General features: G+C 41.7%; 1 protein-coding gene across 1 annotated transcript in view; it reads left to right on the top strand.

Moving 5' to 3' along the window:
• The window catches only part of LOC115461865 (ciliogenesis and planar polarity effector 1-like), a 72,773-nt gene that overhangs the window by 12,386 nt on the left and 33,596 nt on the right, over positions 1–26,791 (top strand). Inside the window, exons 3-4 of the mRNA XM_030191925.1 lie at positions 11,958–12,122; positions 19,539–19,677. Of these exons, the coding sequence (XP_030047785.1) occupies positions 11,958–12,122; positions 19,539–19,677 (304 nt within the window). The remainder of the gene's footprint in view (positions 1–11,957; positions 12,123–19,538; positions 19,678–26,791) is intronic.

Raw genomic sequence — 26,791 nt, 5'->3', positions numbered from 1 at the left:
GCTCAGGCCTTCCTTCCCGAAGCGAGGGCCAACAACCTCCTGTCCCTCGCTTCGCAGACCAGAGCGTCTCAGCAGGTCACAGCTCGGCAGATGTTGAGACTTCTGGGTCATATGGCCTCCACAGTTCATGTGACTCCCATGGCTCGTCTTCACATGAGATCTGCTCAATGGACCCTAGCTTCCCAGTGGTTCCAAGCCACCGGGAATCTAGAGGATGTCATCCGCCTCTCCACCAGTTGCCGCACTTCACTGCTCTGGTGGACCATCCGGACCAATTTGACCCTGGGACGTCCATTCCAAATTCCGCAGCCCACGAAGGTGCTGACGACGGATGCATCTCGCCTGGGTTGGGGAGCTCATGTCGATGGGCTTCACACCCAGGGTCTGTGGTCCCTCCAGGAAAAGGATCTGCAGATCAACCTCCTGGAGCTCCGAGCGATCTGGAACGCGCTGAAGGCTTTCAGAGATCGGCTGTCCTGCCAAATTATCCAAATTCGGACAGACAATCAGGTTGCAATGTATTACGTCAACAAGCAGGGGGGCACCGGATCTCGCCCCCTGTGTCAGGAAGCCGTTGGGCTGTGGCGCTGGGCGTGCCAGTTTGGCATGCTCCTCCAAGCCACATACCTGGCAGGCGTAAACAACAGTCTGGCCGACAGACTGAGCAGAGTCATGCAACCGCACGAGTGGTCGCTCCATTCCAGAGTGGTACGCAAGATCTTCCGAGAGTGGGGCACCCCCTCGGTGGACCTTTTCGCCTCTCAGACCAACCACAAGCTGCCTCTGTTCTGTTCCAGACTTCAGACACATGGCAGGCTAGCGTCGGACGCCTTTCTCCTCCATTGGGGGACCGGCCTCCTGTATGCTTATCCTCCCATACCTTTGGTGGGGAAGACCTTACTGAAGCTCAAGCACGACCGCGGCACCATGATTCTGATAGCGCCCTTTTGGCCCCGTCAGATCTGGTTCCCTCTTCTTCTGGAGTTGTCCTCAGAAGAACCGTGGAGATTGGAGTGTTTTCCGACTCTCATTTCGCAGAACGACGGAGCGTTACTGCACCCCAACCTTCAGTCTCTGGCTCTCACGGCCTGGATGTTGAGGGCGTAGACTTCGCTGCGTTGGGTCTGTCGGAGGGTGTCTCCCGGGTCCTGCTTGCCTCCAGGAAGGATTCCACTAAAAAGAGTTACTTTTTCAAGTGGAGGAGGTTTGTCGTTTGGTGTGAGAGCAAGGCCCTAGAACCTCGTTCTTGCCCTGCACAGAACCTGCTTGAATACCTTCTACACTTATCAGAGTCTGGCCTCAAGACCAACTCAGTAAGGAATCACCTTAGTGCGATTAGTGCTTACCATTATCGTGTGGAAGGTAAAGCCATCTCTGGAGAGCCTTTAGTCGTTCGATTCATGAGAGGCTTGCTTTTGTCAAAGCCCCCTATCAAGCCTCCTACAGTGTCATGGGATCTCAACGTCGTCCTCACCCAGCTGATGAAACCTCCTTTTGAGCCACTGAATACCTGCCATCTGAAGTACTTGACCTGGAAGGTCATTTTCTTGGTGGCAGTTACTTCAGCTCGTAGGGTCAGTGAGCTTCAAGCCCTAGTAGCTCATGCTCCATATACCAAATTTCATCACAACAGAGTAGTGCTCTGCACCCACCCAAGGTTCCTGCCGAAGGTGGTGTCGGAGTTCCATCTTAACCAGTCAATTGTCTTGCCAACATTCTTCCCCAGGCCGCATACCCGCCCTGCTGAACGTCAGTTGCACACATTGGACTGCAAGAGAGCATTGGCCTTCTACTTGGAGCGGACACAGCCCCACAGACAGTCTGCCCAATTGTTTGTTTCTTTCGACCCTAACAGGCTAGGGGTCGCTGTCGGGAAACGCACCATCTCCAATTGGCTAGCAGATTGCATTTCCTTCACTTACGCCCAGGCTGGGCTGGCTCTTGAGGGTCATGTCACGGCTCATAGTGTTCGAGCCATGGCAGCGTCAGTGGCCCACCTGAAGTCAGCCACTATTGAAGAAATTTGCAAAGCTGCGACGTGGTCATCTGTCCACACATTCACATCTCATTACTGCCTCCAGCAGGATACCCGACTCGACAGTCGGTTCGGGCAGTCGGTGCTGCAGAATCTGTTTGGGGTGTAAATCCAACTCCACCCTCCAGGACCCGAATTTATTCTGGTCAGGCTGCACTCTCAGTTAGTTGTTCTTCGTAGGTCAATTTCTGTTATACCCTCGCCGTTGCGAGGTTCAATTGACCTGGGTTCTTGTTTTGAGTGAGCCTGAGAGCTAGGGATACCCCAGTCGTGAGAACAAGCAGCCTGCTTGTCCTCGGAGAAAGTGAATGATACATACCTGTAGCAGGTGTTCTCCGAGGACAGCAGGCTGATTGTTCTCACCTACCCTCCCTCCTCCCCTTTGGAGTTGTGTTTCATATTTTATTGCTTGTCATTCAACTGGCGGGAGCGGTCGCGCACGGGCGGGAAGACGGCCGCGCATGCGCGGTGGGCGTGCCCTGCGTGCCGACCGTCCCGCGAAGCCTTTTCCGGTTGGTGGGGGCTGCCGCGGACGTCACCCAGTCGTGAGAACAATCAGCCTGCTGTCCTCGGAGAACACCTGCTACAGGTATGTATCATTCACTTTCTTTCACGTCTTTGGGGGGTGGGAGGGGGTCAGTGACCACTGGGGGATTAAGGGGGGGGGGTCATACCTTAATCCTTCCAGTGATCATCTGATCATTTAGGGCACCTTTTTTTGATGGTCATGATTGAAACAGGTCCAGACCAAAATGTCCAACTCAGCCCTGGACACTTTTGTTTTGTTCTGTTATGGCAGAAAAGCATCCACGTTCTGGGAATGCCCAAATCCTGCCCACAACATAACTCCTCATGATTTGGATGCACTGCAGACGAACTGCATAGAAAAACATCTTAAAATGTATTTCGAAAATAGCAATTTGGACTTTTTCAAGAAAAACATCCATCTGCTGCGTTATGCTGCATTTTGTACGTTTTTCTGGTTTGAAAATGAACCCCCCTATATGTTCTGCAAAGGGGATGACATGTTTGAACACAAGGCTGATGGTATCAGGGTAACATTCCTATCATGGATAGATCCTTTTCTAATTTAATTTTTTATAAAGGACTACCCTAAAACAGATGAATTACACCAGAGTTTGTAAGGAAATTCAACAACAGTTTGACATCTGGAATGTACCCTGTAATAAAAAGGATTTTAGAGACTGCTTTTCAACTCTATCTGCCTTGACCAACAAGTTCACTTGGGGTCTGTATTTGTGAATAGAAGTAATTCTATTTAAAAATGATTAACTTTGATTGTGTGAAAATAAGTTGCAATGTAGAAGATAAGACACAGCTCTAATTAATTTGGTATGTGAAGGGAGAGGTGGAGCCTATTTTCAAGTTCAGACTGGCCACCTGGATTGGGAAACATGTGACCACATTCCCACAGTATGGCTTGTTTACCTAAACAGAGAAATTCTCAAGCATTCTGTAATTTTCCTTATTTCTGAACAGCCTATTAAAAAAGGGAGTTTCTGTCAGTGAAATGGGGAAGCTCATCTATTTCCTGGTCAAAGAAACTCCTGGTTTTCGCTGTGAACAGGGCCTCCCCAGCTGATAAGAGCCTGGATGATGTAAGGACTAGTGATGTAATGATTGTTTATATGATGTATGTATAGATATGATGAATGTATAGTGTATTGCTTCTTTTCCTGGTCTAGGAACTCCTAGCATTGTTTAGATGTAGGGACCAGTGATATAATGATTCTTTATAGGTATTGTTTCTTTTCAGTTATAAAGCTAATCATTGTATAGAATTTAGAACCTCTAATAAAGGTCTCATTTATCTAATACGAATCCAAAAGAATCCACAGTAATTACTGAGTAGTCTGTGTCAGTAAAGCAGGCTGTAAAACCATAGCAGTACATACCCTTAGTGGTAGCCTTAGAAAAAATGGTCTCACTAAAAAGGTCCTATGCTCAAACAGAAATGTTCTTGGTGGTTCTATCTAGTACAATGGGTCCTTAAGTGTCAAGGATGTAAACTTGAAAGAAAATGGCGGAACTCTCTCCTAGATTAAGACAAGTTCAACTACAAAAAAATGTACTGCCAGGTCTTAACAATAACCAAAAAAACCCCAAAACAATATTTATTTATTTCTCTCAATGCATTGAACAGGCTGCAAATTCAACCAAGCAGCTAGTCAAAATAGTTAATGGTCTACTGAAAACACCACAACAGAACCAGCCTTCCCAATTACAACCAACCAGCAATGATTTTGCTACATACTTTGCCAACAAAATTAAAGGTCTCCACAGGAGCTACGGGTAGTTCCATTGAGCATCCCACCAGATAATGAACACCCCCCCCCCACACACACACACACACACAAACACAAATGCACAGCCATCTGTAACTGATTCAACCAGGTGACGGAGAAGATTTTTGAAAAACCGCTTATGGCCCACATCCTGCCTCTTTGACCCCTATCCAGCAAAGATAGTACAGCTAGAAAGAAAAAAATCTGTTAACACCGCTTTTGAGTAAGGGTAACTGCTGTAATGGGCCCCCTACTGAAAAAGTCCCTTGAACAGGACAAGCTTGAAAACTACTGGCCAGTTTCTACTATCCCTTTTTTGGCTAAACTTACAGAACAGTCTGCATTCAACTTAATTACAGTTTTCATATTCTTTTTTGACAATCTCCACAGAAATTGTGCCAGGGGTTCTGCTTTGATACTGATGCTGGATTTTCTGCAGCCTTCAACAAAGTGATTCATAAATATCATGCTGCAGAAACAGGTATTGGTGGCACAGTTCTGTTTAGCAATAGCACATCATTACCCTGGGCACTGAACTGCAGGGTACCACAGTGATCCATACTGTCATCTATTGTATTTAATATCTACCTCCAAGCCTTTAGCTGTGCAAGGTTTAGTTGATGTCTATTCACAGATTTGCGTAAATTGACTGCCTTTCTAACAGCAACTTAGGAATGGGAACCCCCCCCCCCAACAAACTTTGCCTGAACCTAAGCAAAACAGAGATTCTGTGGGTTCCTATCACACAAGTAGTGAGGTACCTGACTTCAAACTACCATTTCAGAAGTAGAACTCTCCCTAAAATCACAGGTCAGGAATTTTGGGATACACTTCCTTTTGATCCTGCAAATTCAAATCTTTAAAAACTGTTTGTCACCTATGGCAACTATGAAATCTCTCCCAGTATATCAAAAAGATGAGTCTGACTACAGTGGTCCATGCCCTGATAACATCACTACTGGACTATTATAGTGCCCTGTACATTAGACAAACCTACAAGAATTTGCACCAGTTTCAACTAATTTGAAATGCTGCCGCACAACTGATAAGAGTGCTGCAAGTAGTGCAACCATATCACACCCTTCCAGCAAACCCTGTACTGGCTACCAGTATCTTACAGGGCCAGATTTCAGTTTTTTTCTTGGATTTTCAGGGTCTTCAGATAACATGGGCCAAAGTGCCTAAAGAATAAGTTTGTCACCACACACCTTTGAGGCTTTTATGGTTCTCTTTAAGAAGCATCACTATCTGTACCCTCCTAAAAAGAAATCTCACAATGTGATTCCTACAAGTGAGTCTTCTTGGCCATAGTCCACACTCTCTGAAGCTCACTCCCAGAGGGGATTCACCTAACTCAAGACTACCTCTGCTTCAGGAAATAGGTGAAAGCCTGACTCTTCTCCCAAGTCTTTAATACATATGGTGACTTGTCCACTCACTCTGCATCTGAACTAACTTGCTGCCCATCCTGTAACTTAGACCAGTGCCTTATCTTAGTCAGCTGCATTATACTTTGCCTTCTTTCTAGCCATCCATCTGTTTATCCCAATGACTTTGTAGCATCCATCGTGTCTTGTCTGTATGTCTCAACTGCACTTGCCCATTGGGCTTCCTGTTAAGATGTTTCATTGTATTGTACCAACAGTATGAGCATCATGTCTGTTAATTTAATGTTCTAATGCATGCTTGTTATGGTGTTTGATTTGCATTGTACTGATATTGAGAGTATCATATCTATGTTATATGAATGTTCTTCCATTCGCCTATCATATGGTATCATTCGTATTCTGCTGACATATTTCTGTTATATGACTGTTTTATATTTCTGATACTGTATCATATTTGTCACTAGAATTTAATTTACTGCCTCCAAGTTTACCTCATTGATTGTATTAATTTTATATTTGATCATGTTGCTAGTGTTATGATAAAATTTATTTTATGTTGCGCTGTATGTGCTGCACACTGCCTTGAGTGAATATGTTCATAAATGCAGTTAATAAATCCCGATAAGAACATAAGAACTGTCATACTTGGTGAGACTAATGGTCCATCTAGCCCAGTATCCTTTTTCCAACCGTGATCAATCCAGGTCACAAGTACGTGGCAGAATCTGAAAGAGCAGCAAGACTCCATGTTACTGATCCCAGGGATAAATATTGGCTTTTCCCTTATCTATCTTTATAGCAGGTTAGGGACTTCTCCACCAGGAACTTGTCGAAAACTTCTTTAAACCCAGATACTCTAATTGCTGTTACCATATCCTTTTGCAATGAGTTCCAGAGCTTAACTTCATTGAGTTAAAAATTATATTTTCTCCTATTCATTTTAAAAGTATTACCATGTAACTTCTTGGAGTGTCTTCTAGTCTTTGTACTTTTTAAAAGAGTAAACAAGTGATTCACATGTACCTGTTTTACTCCACTGAAGATTTTGTAGACCTCTGTTTTATCCCCCTGAGCCATTTCTTTTCCAAACTAAAGAGCCCTAACCTCTTAAGCCTTTCCTCATATGAGAAAAGTTCCATCCCCTTAATCATTTTGGTTGCCCTTCTTTGAACCCTTTCTAATTCCGCTATATCTTTTTTGAGATACGGTGACCAGAATTGCATACAATACTCATGGTGAGGTTGTACCATGGAGTGATACAGAGGCATTATAATAATCTTTGTTGTAGTTGTTGTCCCTTTTCCTAATCCTAGCATTCTGTTTGCTTTTATGGCTGCCTCCACATACCGAGCAGATTTCAGCGTATTGTCCATAATGAAATCTAGATCTTTTTCTTGGTTAGTGACTCCTAAAGTGGAACCTAGTATCCAGTAAGGCAACTCTGCTACATAGATATGAAGGCAAGACAATTTTCATCTTTCAAGATTACTCCCCCCCAGATGACAGCTCAGAGTTCTCCTCTCATTGTGCTCCCCTGTTTCAGGCAGGAATTTTGTTTGTCCTGCAGTATCTCATGTGGTTGTGTTTGGAGCATGACAAAGTTTGCATGTATTGGTCTGTCCCTTTGAGGTCTGCGACTACTTTGAGAAACAGATAGTGGACAAGACCAGGTCCGCTGGGACAATGGTGATTGAGTGGCCTACATTTCCTGTGATGGGCTGTCCATAAGAGACCAAACTGTGCTTATACATTCCAAATGGTGGACTTCCATTGGGGCATCTTCTCATTTGTTGAGATTCTGGATCCCCCAACCGTTACTTTGACCTTCAACATTGGAGGTTTCTTGGGAGATTCTCCTGGATATTGTTTATTTGTTTATTGGATATTTACTATACCATCTCTTCTGGTGAACAGGTCAAGGCAGTGTACAATTTATAAAACTAGAGGACAATATAATAAAATATATACCACATAACACAAACATAAGAAGAAGAAAAATACTCCACATCTCATGGGTAGAAAGTGGGGTGGGGGAAACCTCACTTGATTCTCCTTTTGCCTGGAGATTGTATGGTGGTGACTGGGAGTGGTGACATAAGAGTTCTGTTTTGTTCAGTATTTTATGCTTCAGTTCCTAGCTGGCTATTAGGGGGTACAGTGTTGTTTATATTGCATGCATGTATGGTTGAATGAATAAGTAAAGGAGGATGTGAATAGTTGGGGGTGTAAGTGATATTGAGTGTGGAGATTTGGGGATGGATTGGGTGGAGGGTGTTGTGAATGATATAATAAAGGAGGTTGCAAAGGGAAACAGAAGAGTGAAACTGTGAGCGGGGTGGGTTGACATAAAGTTCTGGGTAGTCACGTAGGAGTTTTATACAAATGTATTGGGTAGGAGGTGGTTAAAATTGGGTAGGAATTTACAGGAGTCTGTGGGCAGAGAGAGCCTAAACACATCATATATGACTGATGAGGAAAGAAATAGGTGTCCCATGTATCTTTGGTATGGGGTTGGGTTGGGTGCATGGGTAGTTCTTGGAAAGGAAAGTGGGTTTCCTTGGGACATGAGGAAACTATTGAGTTATGTATTAAACAGTTCGTAGGTTTCCAGGGCCTTTTCAGAGTTGGAGGAGTCGGAAGGGAGACCTTGGGGAGGGGGGCTTTCTTCATTGGAAGATACAAGGCCTTGAGTTCAGGTCCATATTCCATGGGTTAGGATGAAGAACCAGGATCTGAGGTTTTTGTCATGCAAATTAAAAGGCACAAGATCTTGAAGACCTTACAATGATTAAATGATTCTGGTACTAAGAATCGATCTGGAGATAAGGAAATAAGGATCAGTTGGAAAATAAAATGGTCTTTAGAAAGACCCTTGAAGTTTTGATACGTCACTCTGTAGTCTGTTTGGAAACATTTAAGACTCCTGAAGCAGGCCGGTGGCCGAAACACGGTACTGTGTCGAGTCTGTGAATAAAGTGGTACTTTGTATCACTTAAAGGGTCTGCCTGCACCTGCTGCTTGTGCTCTACACTAGCACCCTTCTTCCACTGACTGGGTCAGAACCACCTCTGGTCGAGTCTCCCGCTCTCAAAATATCCACAGTGATTTCTGGGTTACTGGAGCCACACTCCCAGGGGTCCCACAGTTCCCAGAGAGCACTCACAGACCCAACACACAAACCACTTGGATTCTTTATTGGACTGGACAATCAGAGCGAAGAAACAATTATGTATGTTCTCTTAAAAAAAAAATATTGAACAGTGCAACAAAATAGTGCAAACATTAACAAATAACTGACATATGGATCAATTATAACGCAACTGAACATCTATATACTGTCTAAACAGTACCTGGGAAGATCAGGATATATAATTCACAGAGCCTCCGCAAAGGGATCTGTCTCTCATTCCTCCCGGGCTAAGACTGTAGCAACAGCCAGCATCTGCTGGGTAATTTCAAACTCCAGGCCAGCCAAAACCCACAGCAGTCAAGTTTCAAATAAAAACTGGTTACATCACTACAGGCACTTCCTATTATCTGTGTTTTAACTAAAAGAAAGAGAAGTCAATCCTCTGTAACAGCTTTAAGCATAAACATGTACCATCTGATGGCCAAACTAGAGAAATACTCTTCAGAATTAATTTAGCTAGGAAAATATCCAATACATTTTACAGGCTTAAAACACACTGTTTCTTCACATACAGAAAGGTTAAAAAGAACATCAAATATTTCCAAAGAGATCTTTCATTTCTATAGACAAACACTTGGCCCTTGTGGAAACATTAGTGGCTTAATGCCAATGGCTCAATATTTATCTTAATTCTTCTGTCCCAAGATTTGTGACTTACAGAAGGTTTTCCCTCCTTTTTCATCTTTTGCTGCTAATATGAAGCTGACCACCGTGAGTGATGTCCCACTGCAGTTGCCTACTGATCCCGGAATACTCCCCTCTTCCCACTTTTCTGTATCAGTACTGCAAAGAGGTCTTCTTTCCAGCTTCAAGCTATGGAATCTTTAAAAAAAAAGTACTATAATCTCTGAGAGCTACACATTGTGCCTTAGACCCCTTTCCTGCCACATGGCTAAAGATACTGGAGTTGAATGTTCTTCAACCTTTATTAAAGATGGTTAATCACAGTCTGAATTTTGGCCAGGTGCCTCTTTTATGGAAGATGGCTATTATTCAGCCCATTATTAAAAATAAATCATTGGACCCAGCGGTCCCTGCTCACTGTTGACCTGAATTGTACCTTTGTTTTTTTTGTCCAAGATCTTGGAAAAAGTTGTCTTGTATCAACTTCCATCTTTTATCGAAAAATCCTTGGCAGTCGGGTTTTCCGGCAAAATTACAGTACTGAAACAGTTTTGGCAGCACTTCTTGGTGATATACACTCTTTTACAGACCACTGACTGTCTCACTAGATCTGTCAGCAGCTTTTGATCTGACTCATCCAACTTCTTTCTCAATTATCTGCTTTGGGGATCTCTGGTACTGTTCTGAATTGGTTTTCATCTTTTTTGTCAGGACGGTCTGTAAAAGTGATTTCTTCCAAGATCTGTTCCAATGTTCAGCCTTCACACTGTGGTACTTCCACCTCGTCTTTTTAATCTGTTTCTAAGTACTTTGGCTAGTCTTATTCACTCTAAAGGTATATCTGCCTATTTTTATGCAAACGATATCCTTTTACTTTATCTAGCAGACCCTTTTTCACCACACCTAGGTCCACTTCAGGACTGTTTAAACTGGTTATTTGATCACAAATTAGTGCTTAGTGAAGATAAAACTGTTGCATACTGGATTACAAATTGCTTGTCTTCTCCAACAAACACTATCTCATTTTGCAATCCTGTTGTGCCAGTGAAATCATTTAAATATTTTGGAAGTATTCTTGATTCTAAGTTACCTTTTGCTTGCACAAGTTTCTCAGCTATACAAGACTAGTTTTTCGTTCTCTGGCAGTTGCGTTCAGTAAGACATCTCTTTGATGATAATACATTTCATGTTCTTATTTTCTTCCTTCTTATAACCAAATTGGACTATTGTAATATTGTCTTTGCTGACCTTACACATTTTTTATTGAAAAAGTTGCAGACTGTACAGAATGTGACAGATTATTATCTCATGCGAAGAAATCAGATCACGTTACTCCGTTGTTTAGAAAACACCACTGGCTACCTGTTATCCAAAGAATTACTTATAAAATTGCATTTCTTACTTTCAAAGCGTTTAAAATGGGCTATCCAGATTATCTAGCTGCTCTTACTATTCCTTACACTCTAGCACGGGTTCTCCGGTCTATTAACGATTATCAATTGATCCTCCCAGGCCAAAAATGAACTAGACTGGAATGTACAAGGCATTTGGCTTTTTATTTTTGGCTCCTTCTACCTGCAATAACTTGCAGTTCACTCTTTGTGGTCTCATGTCATTAAAAATTTTTAAATGCGGCAAAATAAAAATCAGCATGTGTCCATTTTGGGCCTGAGACCTTACTACCACCACCTATTGACTAAGCAGTAAGATCTCGCGTGTTAACCGGGCAGTAATCGTCAGCGTTTGTACACTGGCGATTACTGCCCAGTTAGCGCCATGTGGTAGAAAATAAAAATTATCTTCTTTCGCGTGTCAAAATTAGAATTACCGCCCGAGGCATGTGGTAGCCAGGCAGTAGTTCTAATTTGACATGCATTGTATGCGTCTATGTGTCTTAGTAAAAGGGCCACTTAATGAGCATATACATAGGCATGAAATAATGAGACAAAGCCAGCATGGGTTTGATAGGGGGAAAAATTGCCTCATCAATGTTATACATTTCTTTGAAATGGAGAAGAAACATGTGGATAAAGGTGAGCCAGTCAACAATGTGTATCTGGATTTTCAAAAGGCATTTGACAAAGTACCTCATGAATGACTCTTGAGGAAATTAGAAAGTCATGAGCAGATAACAGTGAACTGCTCATGTGAAATAAGTCACCAATGGTAGTCTAATATCCCAACTCTTATATAATTCTAGTTTTAGAGCTGCAATACTAAATAATTTTTATGCTTTTATGGAAGATTTCCTGACCTAGGCATCCTGCACAAATTTTGAATGAATGCATCTTTCATATATACATTGTACACATTTGCTCAAAGCTGTGTGGCTTGCTCATTCAAAGTAACTTTTCAGTCTACTTATATGTAACTGATCTAGTGGTAATGAGTATTTTATCATTTTTATTCCCCAGGGTGGTCAAGATGATGCGCATTTAAGAGCTGAGAAAGTTTATCGGCAAAAAGTTTCAGGAGTCCTTCAGCGAATCCTCCTGCTTTTGCGAGCAGCTCGTTGCTCTATTCCTGCAGCACAGTGGTACATTAAACAATTGAAGTGGGCAAGGAAAGTCATGCAGAAGGTAAAGTAAATGTACAGCAATGCGAATGTGTGGTACAAAGATATACCATAGTATAATTTTGTTCTTTTTATGGGTAGCTAGTGGAATTACAGTTTATTTTTTATTTACGTTGTATTTTATTTTATTTTTAAATTTTTTATGTTTAAACAATTTTATTGAAAAATTAAACAGAATAACAACAGAGTGGCCATTTACTAAGCAGTTGCAAAAAGTGGTTTGCGGCAGTGCCAGTGCGTCTTTTGAGTGCATGCCAGACCAGTTTTTACCGCATCCTGGAAAAGGACCTTTTTTTAAGGAGCCGGAAAATGGACGTTCGGCAAAATAAAAACCAGTGTGTGCCCATTTTCGGCTTGAGACCTTACTGCCACCCATTGACTTACGGTAAGGCCTCACACACTACCTGGGCAGTAAGCATGTAGCATGTGCCCACTGCCATTTACCACGAGGTAAGTGCCACACAGTAGAAAATAGAAAATATTTTCTACCCTGTGCTTTTGGCGCATGCCAAATTCAGAATTAACCACCTGGGGCACATGGTAGCTGGGCAGTAATGCCAATTTGGCGCGCTCTGGAAATGCATAGGCCCTTATGCGCCTTTGTAAAAGGGCCCAGAATGATATATTTTAAATAAATACAAAACATCTTCCTTCCCTTATCCTCCCCTAATATCCATTGATCACTATAACCCACCCCTTTGCCCATATCCAAAAGAAGAACCTGTGTTCTTATGGCTCCTGAGTTTACGACAGGGGAAAGGATCCCCAATCTATATCCCTCCCTATCCCAATCCCCAAATCGAAGGGTGTTGGTAAAGTTAACAAATTCTATACAAAGATAACTGCCTCTCTATATGGTATTAAGTAGTAAGCTACGTCTTCTATATGGTATTAAGTAGCAGACTATGTCCTCATGGGCTAAGTATCTGCAAGTAAGAATCCCACACCAGCAGGAACTGCTTTTTGCATTTGAGTGAGCCCTTAGCATCTCTAGTCTCCCATATTGCCTAGAGGTGCAACTGATTCTTCCAGTGCCAATATGCCGGAGGTCCTGAGAGTGTCCAATACTGTAGAATAGGTTCATGTGCCACCAAACACATTTTACAGAATAGATTTTTATTTATTTATTTATTTATTTATTACATTTGTACCCCGCGCTTTCCCACACATAGCAGGTTCAATGCGGGTTACATAGTAAATAGAATTACAAAGTCTTGAAGGAGAATATTACAAATTGTAGTAAACATAGTAATAGTGGGGTTTTAAGGATATGTAAATTGAACATGGAGAGGTAAACAAAGATAGGATGAGCAAAAGGAAAAGAGATTGGGAGGGGTATGGTGTAGGGAGGATGGAGAAGAAAAGATTGGGGGATGAGCATAAGGAGATTGGCAGACATGGTCTAGGTATGATAATCGTCAGGACAGGAGTCATGTGGGTGGGCTTAAAAAGTTAAGTTGGGTCATTAGGGGTAAGCTTTCTTGAAGAGATGGGTATTCAACATTTTTCTGAAGGGTAGATAGTGTTGATTGTTCGGATGGATCTTGGTAGAGCGTTACAAAGCTGGCTGCCCAAAAAGGAGAAACTGGATGCATAGGAGGTTTTGTATTTAATTCCTTTGCAGTTGGGAAGGTGTAAATTGAGGCTTCTCTCGAAGAGGTGTTGCGCATTCAAATCTTGACTTGCCAAAGATAAGTCTGGCTGCTGTGTTTTGGGTAGTCTGAAGTTTTTTTTTAGGATTAGGGTCTTACATCCTAAGAAAACACTGTTGCAGTAGTCTGCGTGTGTGAGTACTGTGGATTGTACCAGGTTCTGGAAAGTATCCAAGAGAAGATATGATTTCACTCATTTCAGTATCCACATCATGTTGAACATTTTTTTTGTGATGGATTTAGCATGGTTTTTGAATAATAAATGGTTATCAATCATTACTCCAACGATTTTTAGGTTGTCAGATATGGAGAGTCAAACGTCTGGGGTGCTGAGAGTAGTCGGGAGGAGTGGAGAGTATTGAGATGAAAGGACTAGACACTGTGTTTTCTCTTTGTTTAATTTCATCTTGAAAGCGTTAGCCCAAGAGGTTAGGGTGGTCATGCCTGTATTTATTTTATCGGAGATTTCAGATAGATTGGATTTAAAGGGGATAAATATGGTGATGTCGTCAGCGTAGAAGAATATCGGGGAAAGCAGAGATCCCTGTGGTACCCCGCATTCTGATGACCATGGGGATGATATATTTGTAGTCCCTTTGACTTGGTAAGATCTTGTGGTAATGAAGCTTTTTATCCAGTTTATGATATTGCTGCTGATCCCAAGTTTGTCCAGAAGTTTAGTTAGGATAGTGATCTACCATGTCAAAAGCGCTGGATAAGTCAAATTGTAGAAGGAGGATATGGTTTCCAATTGCTATTTCTTGTTTGAATTTGGATATTAAGGTAAGAAGGACCGTTTCAGTGCTATGGCCCGACTGTGATTCGTGTAGGATAGAGAATTTCTGAATATATTCGTTGAGTTGCGAGGTCACTTTGTTTTCCATCAGTTTTGTGATTAGAGGGATGGAGGCGATTGGACGGTAGTTGGTAATATTGTTTGATATAGGTGTTAGTAATATATTGTCATGTTTGGTGGGGAAGGAGCCTCGTTGGAGTAGGAAGTTTAAGTGGGTGGTGTGACCTGACATAAAACATGTTGGGGCTACCTTTCAAAAGGTAGTTGGGACAGGGGTCAAGTTGGCAATAAGACCTGGAGAGTTTAGAGATGGTTTTGCAGTGAGCACATTCCACATACTCCACAGTGAGCAAAGCAATACGCTATGTCAAAAGTGCTGAGGAAGTCGGGACTGCTGACTGTGCAATAAAGAATAGAAGTTGTATGGAGCATAATATGCTAGTTCTGTCTCCAGTGGGGTATAAGAGCACTGCTGCAACATCCAGTTGTCCACATGGTGCAGCAAATATGCTTGGTTACACAGCTTCATATTAGTCAAACCTAAAGCCCCCTGACCCCAACTTCCTACCAAAAAGTGAAATCTCTGTATTGGTTTCCTACCTGCCCAACAAAATTGAGATACCAAATGATTGAGACACTTCAAATCTTTTTGCAACAAAGTAGTGGAAGTATTTGTAAAAGATAGAGCCATTTAGGAAAAATTACCATATGCACAAGACTAATTCTAGTGTCGGGGTAGATTTCTCCAGCTCTTCAGTTGGTGTTTAGGGCCTCCATCAATTTAGAGACATTCATAGTGCAGATACCTCCATTGTCAAATAACTCCCCAAGTATTTAAAGGAATGTTCCGCCCAATGTAAGGGGAAACTGTGCCCCCCACCAGAAGCTCATCAGTGAAAGGTGCCACCTGAATAGCCGGGTTGGTCATTAAGTCTCTGATTAAGGGATCCAAAGTCAATGCGAAGAGAAGGGATGAGAGAGGACAACCCTTTCTCATCCCCTGAGATATTCTAAAATCCACTGATTCCAAACCATTAACCACTAATTTTGCCCTTGGGACAAATAGAGCATCTTGATTACCGAGAAAAAAAAGACGACCAGAAAACCCATATTTCTCCAAGGACAAGTAGGTTGAATCATTCTCACAAGTGGGTCAATGATCTGCGTCGGCCCGGGAACCGGCATTTTCCATAGCAAAGTTAACAAGTATTTGCTAGAGCCTTCTGGCATGCATGGTGTACCGCACCGGGCATGCGTGGCGTGCCTTCCTGCCTGTTGCGTGACCGCGCTCCTCAGTTTATTTTCTGCGTGAGGAGCAGCAGTTTTCTCTGTGGCTCCTCATTTCGCCTGGGAAAGAGCCTTTAGTGCCCTAGTTTTGTGATTTTTTTTTTTTTTTTTTGCGATTTCTTTGTTGCTTGTCTTCTTTTTTTCGTTTTGTTTTATAAAAAAAACAAACAAAAAACCCCCCAGTAGTTTCCCCTTCCGTTACTACCTTAGACTTTGTCTCGCGTTTAAGTTTTCTTTTATTTTACAGCGGTCGTGTTTAGGCCTCGGCCGGGTCTTCTCCCTTTTTGGTGCTTTTTTTTCTAGCACCATCGCGTTTTTTGATTTTGCCAGCACAGTCTTCCCTTCCATGTCCTCAAAGACTCCCAGTGGCTTCAAACACTGTACTCGATGCAACCGGACCATCTCAGGTACTGATACACATTTGTGGTGTATCCAGTGCCTTGGGCTGACCATAGCCCAGCTTGTTGTGCCCTTTGTCTTCATATGAAGAAAAGGACTCAACTGGCTCAGAAGCCCAACGTGAAAAGCTTTTTGGGACTCGGTCCGGTCCTTCGACGTCTGCATCGGCATCAAGGTTGGTGGCCTCGACATAGGCATCGAGGGAATATTCGATATTGGGAGTAGAGGTAGGAATGGCTGCTGAGAGACCGAGACACACTGGGAGCAGCGAGGCATCAAGTGGGTCTCCACCTGCCTCAAGGCCTCCTGCTATGCAGGCCCCTGGGACTAGCTATCATCTGATACAAAATACATTTCACTGCAGCACAAGCTGAAGTGAGTTCCCACAGAGCTGACAAGGGAGGGGGACTTTTGCTCTTGTCAACAGTGCTGGGACTGGCACCTGCGAGAAGTCATGAGCGAAGATGTTTTGGCTAATGAAAGATAGTAATGGGTCAGGTGCAAGTAGAGGGAGGGGGAGCTGAAGAGGGCAAAATGACCTGTGAAGTCATTTCTTCACAGATGTTGCCCTGAACATATTTTGTTTATACTTAGAGTTTGGGAACATGTGAAGTCATTCTTATCAACTGATAAGGGCCAAGAGCTCTGGTGAGAAAGCTAGGGTCCATTGAAATGAATAGGGTCAGAAGGGTATAACAAGGGCAGCCTAAAGGGTATTAGATCAGAAGGCTGCAGACGGCTGGGTCGAAGGCTACAGAAGACTCCAGAAGGCAGAGGGGTGCAGAAGGCTGAGGAGAGAGATCAGACTGCACATGCTGTGTGAAGCGGTGTTCCATCATGTACTGGAGATGAATGCCTAATTTGCCTGTACTGCCTTTGGGTAAGATACTGATGCTAATAAACTATCTTACTATATTTATTGAATACTGGGTTTCTTTCTAATTGTGGAGCTTGCTACTGCCCAGACTGTGTAAAACCGTCATAAGCAGATACAAGGGCAGGGTAATTAAGTATTTAGAGGGAACATACAATCCTTTTCAGGATAGTAGAAAGCCCATGGCTTCCGTTGCCCAAACTGTTCTGGCAGGACCCATTATTTTCAAAACCCAGGAAGTACTTGCAACAACCGAAACACTACCTACTGCAGGTGAACTAGGGCAATATTTCAAACAAAAAATAACAGACAAGAACTACCCTTGCGACACCGCAAACAACCATCGCTGACTTCTTACAAGACTGCGAAAAAAAAACCTTCCATACCTTGGCAGACATAATCTAGTCCACATTTGATCCACCCAACATGAGTGCAGTAAAAGCACTACTGACAAAATACACACATGCGAAATGTCTATTAGACAAATGCCCCAACTATATGATGAAAAACCCACCAGAGTGGTTCATCAAATGCAACACCAAACATATTACATACATGCAAACAGAAGGATAATTCCCAAAGGACAAAGGCGAGATCATACTCACACCAATTCCCAAGAACGTAACAACCAAGATCAACGATCTTACGAACTACAGACCAGTGGCCTCAATACCGTTGCTGACCAAAATGATGGAGGGATTGGTAACACAACAACTAATGGATTATTTAACAAAATTTGCAGTAATACATAAATTCAAGTCAGGGCAGTGGCGTAGCCAGACCTGACATTTTGGGTGGGCACTATGTATGAGTAGTGTTTCTTGGGATACTACAAAATAATGCTTTAGAATGCACTTGATAATGGATTTCTAAGTAGTCTGCCGAACAGCTGCCCTGCATCAACATAAACCACATAAATACTTAATGGGAAATAACAATATTTTTAAAAGTCTACTGTAATGGCAAATATGTCAACACACATAACAGGATCCTGCAGTATGATTACAGCAATAGCATATACTTTGCTTTATAAAAAATGTAAGCAAAACTGGTAAAATACCTTTGAAGTCCTTTCCCCTTCCTTTGGCACCCAGAAAAAAAACGCCTACACCCATAGCTACGCCCCTGGATGGCAGAAAGTAAGGCTGTGGCTGTTCAGCTGCTATAAAAATGGGTGGGCCTGAGCTGAGATTGGATGGGCCTGGGCCCACCCAGGCTCACCCCTAGCTACGCCCCTGAGTCAGGGTTCAGACCATAACACAGCTCTGAAACTGTACTAGCCACACCAATAACATTTAGAAGCTTAATAAGCCAAGGGCAGAAAATACTACTAATGCAATTTGACAAGTTAAGTGCATTTGAACTAGTAGACCACAAAGTATTGACGACCCTACTCAATTACATGGGAATTTGCAGCACAGTGGTCACATGATTCAACAGATTCCTAAAGACCAGATCTTACATTGAAATAATGTCCAACCAGCTTCTTTTTGTAAACACTATGGTGCTCATTTTGAAAGCAAATGAATGTGTTACAATGCATAAAAAAAGTTTGTCTTCTAAAAATATCCAAAACTGACCACTGGAGAGATTAAGGCATGACCCCTCCTTAATCCCCCAGTGGTTGCTGTCCCCTTTTCTCTCCTCTGAAAATGAAACTGGAAAGGAAAACCAAGCTCTGTCAGCTGCAAGTATTATGACCATTCTGAACAAAGCAGTAAGCAGGCTCAGTCAGAGGAGCAGCCTAGTGGTTAGTGCAGTGGACTGTGAACCAAGGAACCCACTTACTCACTACTTTTTTCTTTTTTGTAATAATTCGGAGCCTTTCTTGTACCTAAATATATAAAACACCTGCAAGCCTGAAAGCTGTTGAAGTGGTGCACATTTAGGTACAGTAAGTAATTTTCAGGACCTGGAGTGATCATATTTAGAAAAAAGTGTTATAATGGGGATTGAACCTGTGTCCAGATACAGTCCACTGCACTAACCAGTAAGCTATTCCTCTGTTTTCTGCAGGAACATCAGTATGGCCATATTTTTGAAAATGCTAGACAGACGTCCATGTCCCTTTTTTTTTTTTATCACTCAGAGTTGGATGTTTCACTTTGGAAAATAGCTATTCATTTTGGACAGACGTTCATGCCCCTCGTTTTTTGTCATTCAAAGAGGGATGATTCGCTTTTGAAAATAGGTATTCATTTTGGATGCTTTCAGTGTAAAAACATCCATCTCGCAGCCATAATCGAAAAGGAAAGCTAGACATTTTTCCTGTTTGATTATAGCTGTGAAATCTGTTTTTTGTTTTTTTTAATGTTATGAGCAGGGCATTTTTTTTAAGTTCCCCTCTGCATGTCACACTAGCATTTATAGATTGTTTTTACCTTATTTCTCGGCTTATTTTTTGTATATTAGATTCGAGCAAAAAGTTTTCATCCTCTCCTGAAACAACTTCCAGAATCACTGCTTAATTATTCTGAAAAAAATGCTGTGTTCTTTGGACCTGGACCTGGTGGAGACCATCAACTCGATGAAGTGTCCTGTAGAATAATAGGTATGTATCAAGGGATTCAGAGTTAGTGGTGAATGCAAATGATATAAATCCTTTATTAAGATCTGAGGTGTATGTTAAGCCTTTTTAATATTAACTAAGGGGTTCTTTTACTAAGCTGCGGTATTAAGTGGCCTTAGTGTGTCCTTATGTGGGTTTTCCCTGTACTTAGGCCATTTTTACCTCAGCAGTAAAATGACTTATTTTCCATTTTCTGCATTAATGGCCAAATACTAATGTCACTAGTAATGTGTGGCCATTAAAAATATTACCATGTTAGCACTTACTGACACCTAAGGATAATGATTTGCATGGTCAGTGCTTTTTTTGTAGGAAAAAAGGTACCAGTACTCATTATAGGCGGGGTCACCATCTATGGCTTCGCCCCTATGGTATCCACACCCCTTATACCAGCCGTGGCGCATATAAGCAGTATCGTTGAAAATACTATACTAGTATAGGAGAAAATAATAACTTGTGATTTTTTTCCATTATAAATAATTTCTATAAGCTGTTACAGCTTAGTATATCCAGTGCAAAATAAGACAGCAGGTATAAAATCTCAAATTGGACATCTTCCAAACACTAAAATGAAAATAAAATAATTTTTCTACTTTGTTGTCTGGTGACTTTGTTTTTCTGATCATGTTGGTCCAGATATTTTTTCTATATGCAATCAACACAATGATAATGTGCAAAATTGCATTATCATTATGATGATCTGCAAATACATAGAATAAGATAAAACTAATGAATAAATATCATACCTTGAGTATTTTTTGCAATTCTGGCCACCAAATCTCAAAAAAGATATAGTGGAATTAGAAAAGGTACAGAGAAGAGTGACCAAAATCATAGAGGGGATGAAATGACTCTATTGAGGAAAGGCTAAAGCTCAATACTATAGCAAAAATAATAGTGGTAATTTCCTTTAATACCAGTAAACTTTTTAATCTTATAAAAAGCCTATTATCCACAAAAGAAATAACCACAATCACAGTTTCCACCAACAGCAGAGCAACTGGCTACTTTTTTCGAACAAAAAATGGTTAAAATCAGAGACTGAGTCCTCAAATTAAAAGTCAACCATCAAGATATTTACGAAGAACAGTCAGACACACATACAGGAATAGCCACCAACAGAATCTGGTCTTCCTTCCAACTACCAACCCATGACACAGTAAAACATTACCTCCTAAAATATTGAAACTCACAATGCATACTATAGATGCTTGTCCTAGTTACCTTAGGAAGTAAGCTCCTAATGTATTCATCAATCTGCTTCAGCAGCATATCTCCTTTATACTATTCCACAGCACTTTCCCTGATAATAAAAGTTCTATTATCCTAACACCAATACCCAAAAACAATTCAATCACCATAACTGATGTAACAAACTACAGACCAGTAGCCTCCATTCCTTTGATGATAAAGGTGATGGAAGGAATAGTAGCATCACAAACTATGGACTACCTTTCACATTTATCCCTACTACACAAATCGCAATCAGATTTCAGACCATGCTATAGCACCGAGACTGTCCTTACTACCCTAGTATCAAATCTCAGAAAAGAAATTAGCATAGGGTCTAAGATCTTAATAATGCAGTTGGATATGTCTAGCACATTCGATGTAGTAGATCATAATATCCTACTAAACATACTAGACAACTTTGGTATATGTGACACAGTCCACAAATGGTTTCAAGGATTCCTGAAATCAAGTTCTTACAAAGTGAAACTAAAAGGAACCTTATCCTCTCCTTGGGCACCGGACTATGGCATCCCTCAGAGTTCTCCATTATCGCCCATTCTATTTAATGTAATGATGTCACCACTAGGCAACAGACTAGAAACAGCAGGATTCAAAACATTCATATATGCGGACGATGTTACCATATACATAACCTTCAAAAAGAACAATAAAAACATCTTACAAAAGGCAAAACTTGGCTTAAATCTGATGGGAAACCTGGGCCTCAGAATCCAAACTTAAGCTAAATAAAGAAAAAACGAAATTTGTGGTCATTACCAACCTATTTGACCAAAACGACTACAACAGTTTCACAATTGACAACACTTTATTCCCCATTGACAATAATCTGAAAATTCTAGGTATAATTATAGACAAACATTTAACATTTGATACTCAAGTTTCCTCAGTAATCACAAAATCGTTTAGGTATGTTTGGAAACTAAAAAGGATCAGACCCTATTTCTCATCAGAAACATTCAGACTATTGGTACAATCAGTAACATTATCCCAATTTGATTATTGTAATGCGATATATGCTGGCTGTAAGGAGTACCTGTTGAAAAAACTCCAAATAGCTCAAAACACTGCAGCCAGGTTCATATATGAAATCTCTCATTTTGAAAGTGCCTCCCCCTTTATTAATGAAATGACACTGGCTTCCCATCAAAGTGAGAATTACCTTCAAATTATGTACCTTTATCTTTCAAATACTAAATGGCACAGCTCCAGACTATAAGGTACCATTAATAAACTTACTTCAAAGAAACACTAAATATGAGGCAAGAAGCTATCTCAGGCTACACCTCCCAAACTGCAAAAAAGTGATCTATGAAACTGTCCACTCTGCAGACTTCACTTACCTAGGAACCAAATGGTGGAACTCCTTACCACCCAAAATAAGAAATATGCAGGAGTATACTAGATTCCTCAAATTGTTCCTATTCAAACAAACCCTCACAAAGAACAACCATATCTCAAAACAATTATTACCTGAATTGGTTATTATTCTAGTTACCATTAACTTTCTCTTAGCTTCATGTATAATTTCTCATTCATAATAGATTTTCTAAATGTTAAACATATCTCAGTAGGTTTATGATATTGTATTGTAAAATTGGATTCTTAAAACATATTACTTTCTTATGCATTATTCTTTGTTATATATCCTATACTGTTTATTGTATGCCACATTATCCCAAACAAGTTTGAGTTCAATGTAGGATATAAACAGTGGTGTGCTGGTAAATGTTTTAATAACAGGCGCTCTCCCCGGTCCAGCTGTGCGCCCCCCCCATCCACCTATGCGCCCCTCGTCTTCCTCTGCGCCCTCCCCACCAAATTGCAGAGCTGACTATAGCTGGGAAGAGAGCCTGGGGGGGGGGGGGGGGGCAATGCATTACTCTCTCCAGCACACCACTGGTTTACACCCCAACACAAATAACAAAAATCTTGGAATACAGATTCAGCCACACAAATCCTGATACCATGCTCCATCCTAAACCACTCAACCCTTTGCATCCCTGCCCAATACAGACACCCAAATTCTGTCACCCTAAAATGGAACAGCTCCTGATACACCAACTGAGGTGTTCCTTTTTGGGGTGACAGAAACCATAACACGCCTACACAGGTACACATTAATCTCCCTCATCTTTCCCCCACAGAATCCGACAAAATCTGACACTTCAACATAAATGCACAAACCCTGGCACACTTTCTGAACACGGGCACCTCTTCTTTTAAAAACTGCTAAATATGCATATATTACATGTGATCAATAAAACATTTGCCAGCTATCTTTAACCACCAGCGTTTCAAACACCTAAAACTTCAACATAGGCATTTTCTTTCTACAGCAGTGCAATCCTGGCCTCACAGATCATAATATGTAAAATAGACATCAAAGAAATAGAAGACAGTGAGAGCAGGAAACAACAAGGGAAGCAAATGGGAAGGGAAATTTTGCACAGAGCCCCAATCTTATTTGGGACAACCTTTCCCTGCACATCTCTCTTGCACCAAGAAAGAGGGAGCCCCCACCTATCTTGCTATTTTCCCATATTGGAGGGAGCCAGACAGATTTCTAGGGCCATAATTTCTGGAGATGGGCTTGCATCATCAGATTACCACTGATCACCCTCCCCCCCCCCCCCCCCCCCCAGGATAGCCATTAGAAATGTTCCCTAATCTGCATGGCCTCCAACATGCAACAGTATCTGAGGCACTGGAGGGTCTATTCAGCCTTTGCCCAGGCAGGGAGTGAGTACAAAGCCCTGAACCAGCAGCCCAGCTGGATCTGTAAACACCTTTGCCCTTTCTGCAGTCTGGTCGGCCTCCCTGCTGCTCCTCTCCCACAGGCTGCCTCCTTTTGCATCAGCTGCTTGCCCTCCCATCCTGGGCTCCATTCAGGGCTGTAAAACCAGGCAAGCAAAGGGGAGACACTCCCATGCACTTAAGAGGACCCCCGCACATACAAAACCCATCATGGGGGAGGGGAGGAACGAATCAGGGCACTTCCTCTCTATCCTAGTCTGATTCTATCTCTCTTCTTACCTCTCACTTTCTTTCTCCTCCCTCCCTTCCTTCCCTCCTGTGGTTTCTCCGAGAGTGAAGCTGCAGATTGGAGGTAGGACACATCAGGCTCCCTCCATCCGCTCCAAGTCTTTCCTTCTACTGGGTCTTTCCCACGTGCAACAGAAGTTGCAACAGAGGGAAGGACCCGGGGCTGGCTGGAGAGAGCCTGTTGTAATCACTGCAGACAGAGCTGGGTCCCCGTTTTAACAACCGGCTCGCAAAATTTTGGAAAAGATAACAACCGGCTCTAGCACACCACTGGGGTTGACCCTTGGATCCCATTAGTCCAGCCCACCTCAAAATCCTATTGAGCCACCGTCTTTTGCAGTTCGTCTTCCAACCATTGTAGCTCCTTGGTCTGTGCCTCCATTAGCTGTAGCATAGGCTGTTGCTGCTGCAGCCGCTGGTGCTCCATTAGCTGGGAGAACCAGCATTCTATGTCCTCTTTCACCTGTGTTTGCTCCACCATCCACTTGAGTGCTGCTTTGGACGCCATAGTCCTGTGGAAGAGAAAAAAACAGCCCCAAGTGCAGTTCACTTAACACAGGGACACTTCGTTCCCTTTTTATCACAAAAGAAACCCCTCGAGCTGGGTAGGAGTGCCTTCCCTGAGGGGATATTTATGTATTTATTTGTGACATTTATATCCCACATTATCCCAAACAAGTTTGAGTTCATTGTGGCTTATAATAAAGAGTATAGGTTACAAAAGAAAGAATAATGCATAAGAAAGTAATTTGTTCTGAGAATCCAATTTTACAATACAGTATCATAAACATACTGGGATAGCTATGGATGTTTAACATTTAGAAAATCTATTATGAATGAGAAATTGTACATGATGCTAAGAGAAAGTTAATGGTAAATAGAGTAATAACCAATTCAGGTAATAATTACTTGATTGAGATATGGTTGTTGTTTGTGAGGGTTTGTTTGAATAGGAACGATTTGAGGAATCTAGTATATTCCTGTATATTTCTTATTTTGGGTGGTAAGGAGTTCCACCATTTGGTTCCTAGGTAAGTGAAGTCTGCAGAGTGGACAGTTTTGTAGATCACTTTTTTGCAATTTGGGAGGTGTAGTCTGAGATAGTTTCTTGCTTCATATTTAGTGTTTCTTTGAGGTAAGTTTATAAATGCTACCTTATAGTCTGGAGCTGTACCATGTAGTATTTGAAAGATAAAGGTGCATAATTTGAAGGTGATTCTCACTTTGATGGGAAGCCAGTGTCATTTGATTAATAAAAGGGAGGCACTTTCAGAACGAGGGATTTTGCATTGTGTATATATGGATTTTCAGAAGACATTGGACCCAGTTCCTCATGAATGAGTAGGGTTAAATGCTCAATATTCTTAATGGGAAGGGGTAGTTAATGGGGTTCCCCAGGGATCTGTGCTGAGACCGCTGCTTTTTAACATATGTTTAAATGATCTGTAAGCAGGAATAACGAGTGAGATGATTGAATAACTTTCTGTGATCATTAAATTCAAAACTGTTAAATCACAAGTGGACTGTGAAAAATTGGAAGACGATGTCACAAGAATGAGAGACTGGGCATCCAAATGGCAGATGACATTGAATGTGAGCAAGTGCAAAGTGATGCATCTAGGGAAGAAGAACCCAAACTATAGCTACATGATGCAAAGTTCTACATTAAGAGTCACTGCCCAGGAAAAGGTTTTAGGTGTTGTAGTTGATGATATGTTGAAACCCTTTGCTTAGTGTGCAGCGGCAGCAAAAAAAGCAAATATAATGTTAGGAATTATTAGGATAGGAGTGGAGAAGAAAATTGAGAATATTATATTGCCTTTGGATCACTCCACAGTGTAACCACGCGTAGAATATTGTGTGCACTTTTGGTCACCGCATCTCCAAAAAGCGGAATTATAAAAGGTACAGAGAAGGGCGACGAAAATGATAAAAGGGATGGGAGGACTTCCCTATGAGGATAGGCTAAAGTGAGCTTTGGAGAAGATATGGTTGCTGAAGATATGATAGTGGTCTATAAAATACTGAGTAGAGTGGAATGGTTAGACATGAATCATTTACTTTTTCCAAAAATACAAGGACTAGATGCACACAATGAAGCTACAAAGTAGTAAATTTAAAACAAACTGGAGAAAATATTTCTTACTCAACTTGGAATTCATTTCCAGAGAATGTGGTAGAAGCAGTTTGCATAGTTGGATTTAAAAAAGGTTTGGTGAAGTATCTAAAAGAAAAGTCCATAAGTCATTATTAAGACTTGGGAAAATCCACAGCTTTTCCTGGGATAAGCAGCATAAAATCTGTTTACTCTTTTGGGATCCTGCCAGGTACTTGTAATCTGGATTGGCCAATGTTAGAAACAGGAGACTGGGCTTGATGGGCCTTTGGTCTGTGTTCTTATGACTCTTTATCTTTTTACCATTGAATCTTAACTACCATATTGTAGACCATTCTTCAAGTTTGCTAGATGACTCCTCATGCTATCCATACCATCTTTGACCTTGGCTTATAAATTAGGGGTAATGATTTTATTTCAGACTAGAAAGTTGGTACCATCAGTTAACCTGAATAAGGAACATCATTTTTGTGTAGGTATAATTTTATTTTTATTTTTTGTTACATTTGTACCCTGCGCTTTCCCACTCATGGCAGGCTCAATGCGGTAGGCAATGGAGGGTTAAGTGACTTGCCCAGAGTCACAAGGAGCTGCCTGTGCCGGGAATCAAACTCAGTTCCTCAGTTCCCCAGGACCAAAGTCCACCACCCTAACACTAGGCCACTAGGCAATGTGAGGGAGTCT

The sequence above is a fragment of the Microcaecilia unicolor genome, chromosome 2 (assembly GCF_901765095.1).
Source record: "Microcaecilia unicolor chromosome 2, aMicUni1.1, whole genome shotgun sequence".
In the NCBI taxonomy this organism is placed as follows: Eukaryota; Metazoa; Chordata; class Amphibia; order Gymnophiona; family Siphonopidae; genus Microcaecilia; species Microcaecilia unicolor.
This window is presented reverse-complemented; position numbering and strand designations above follow the sequence as displayed.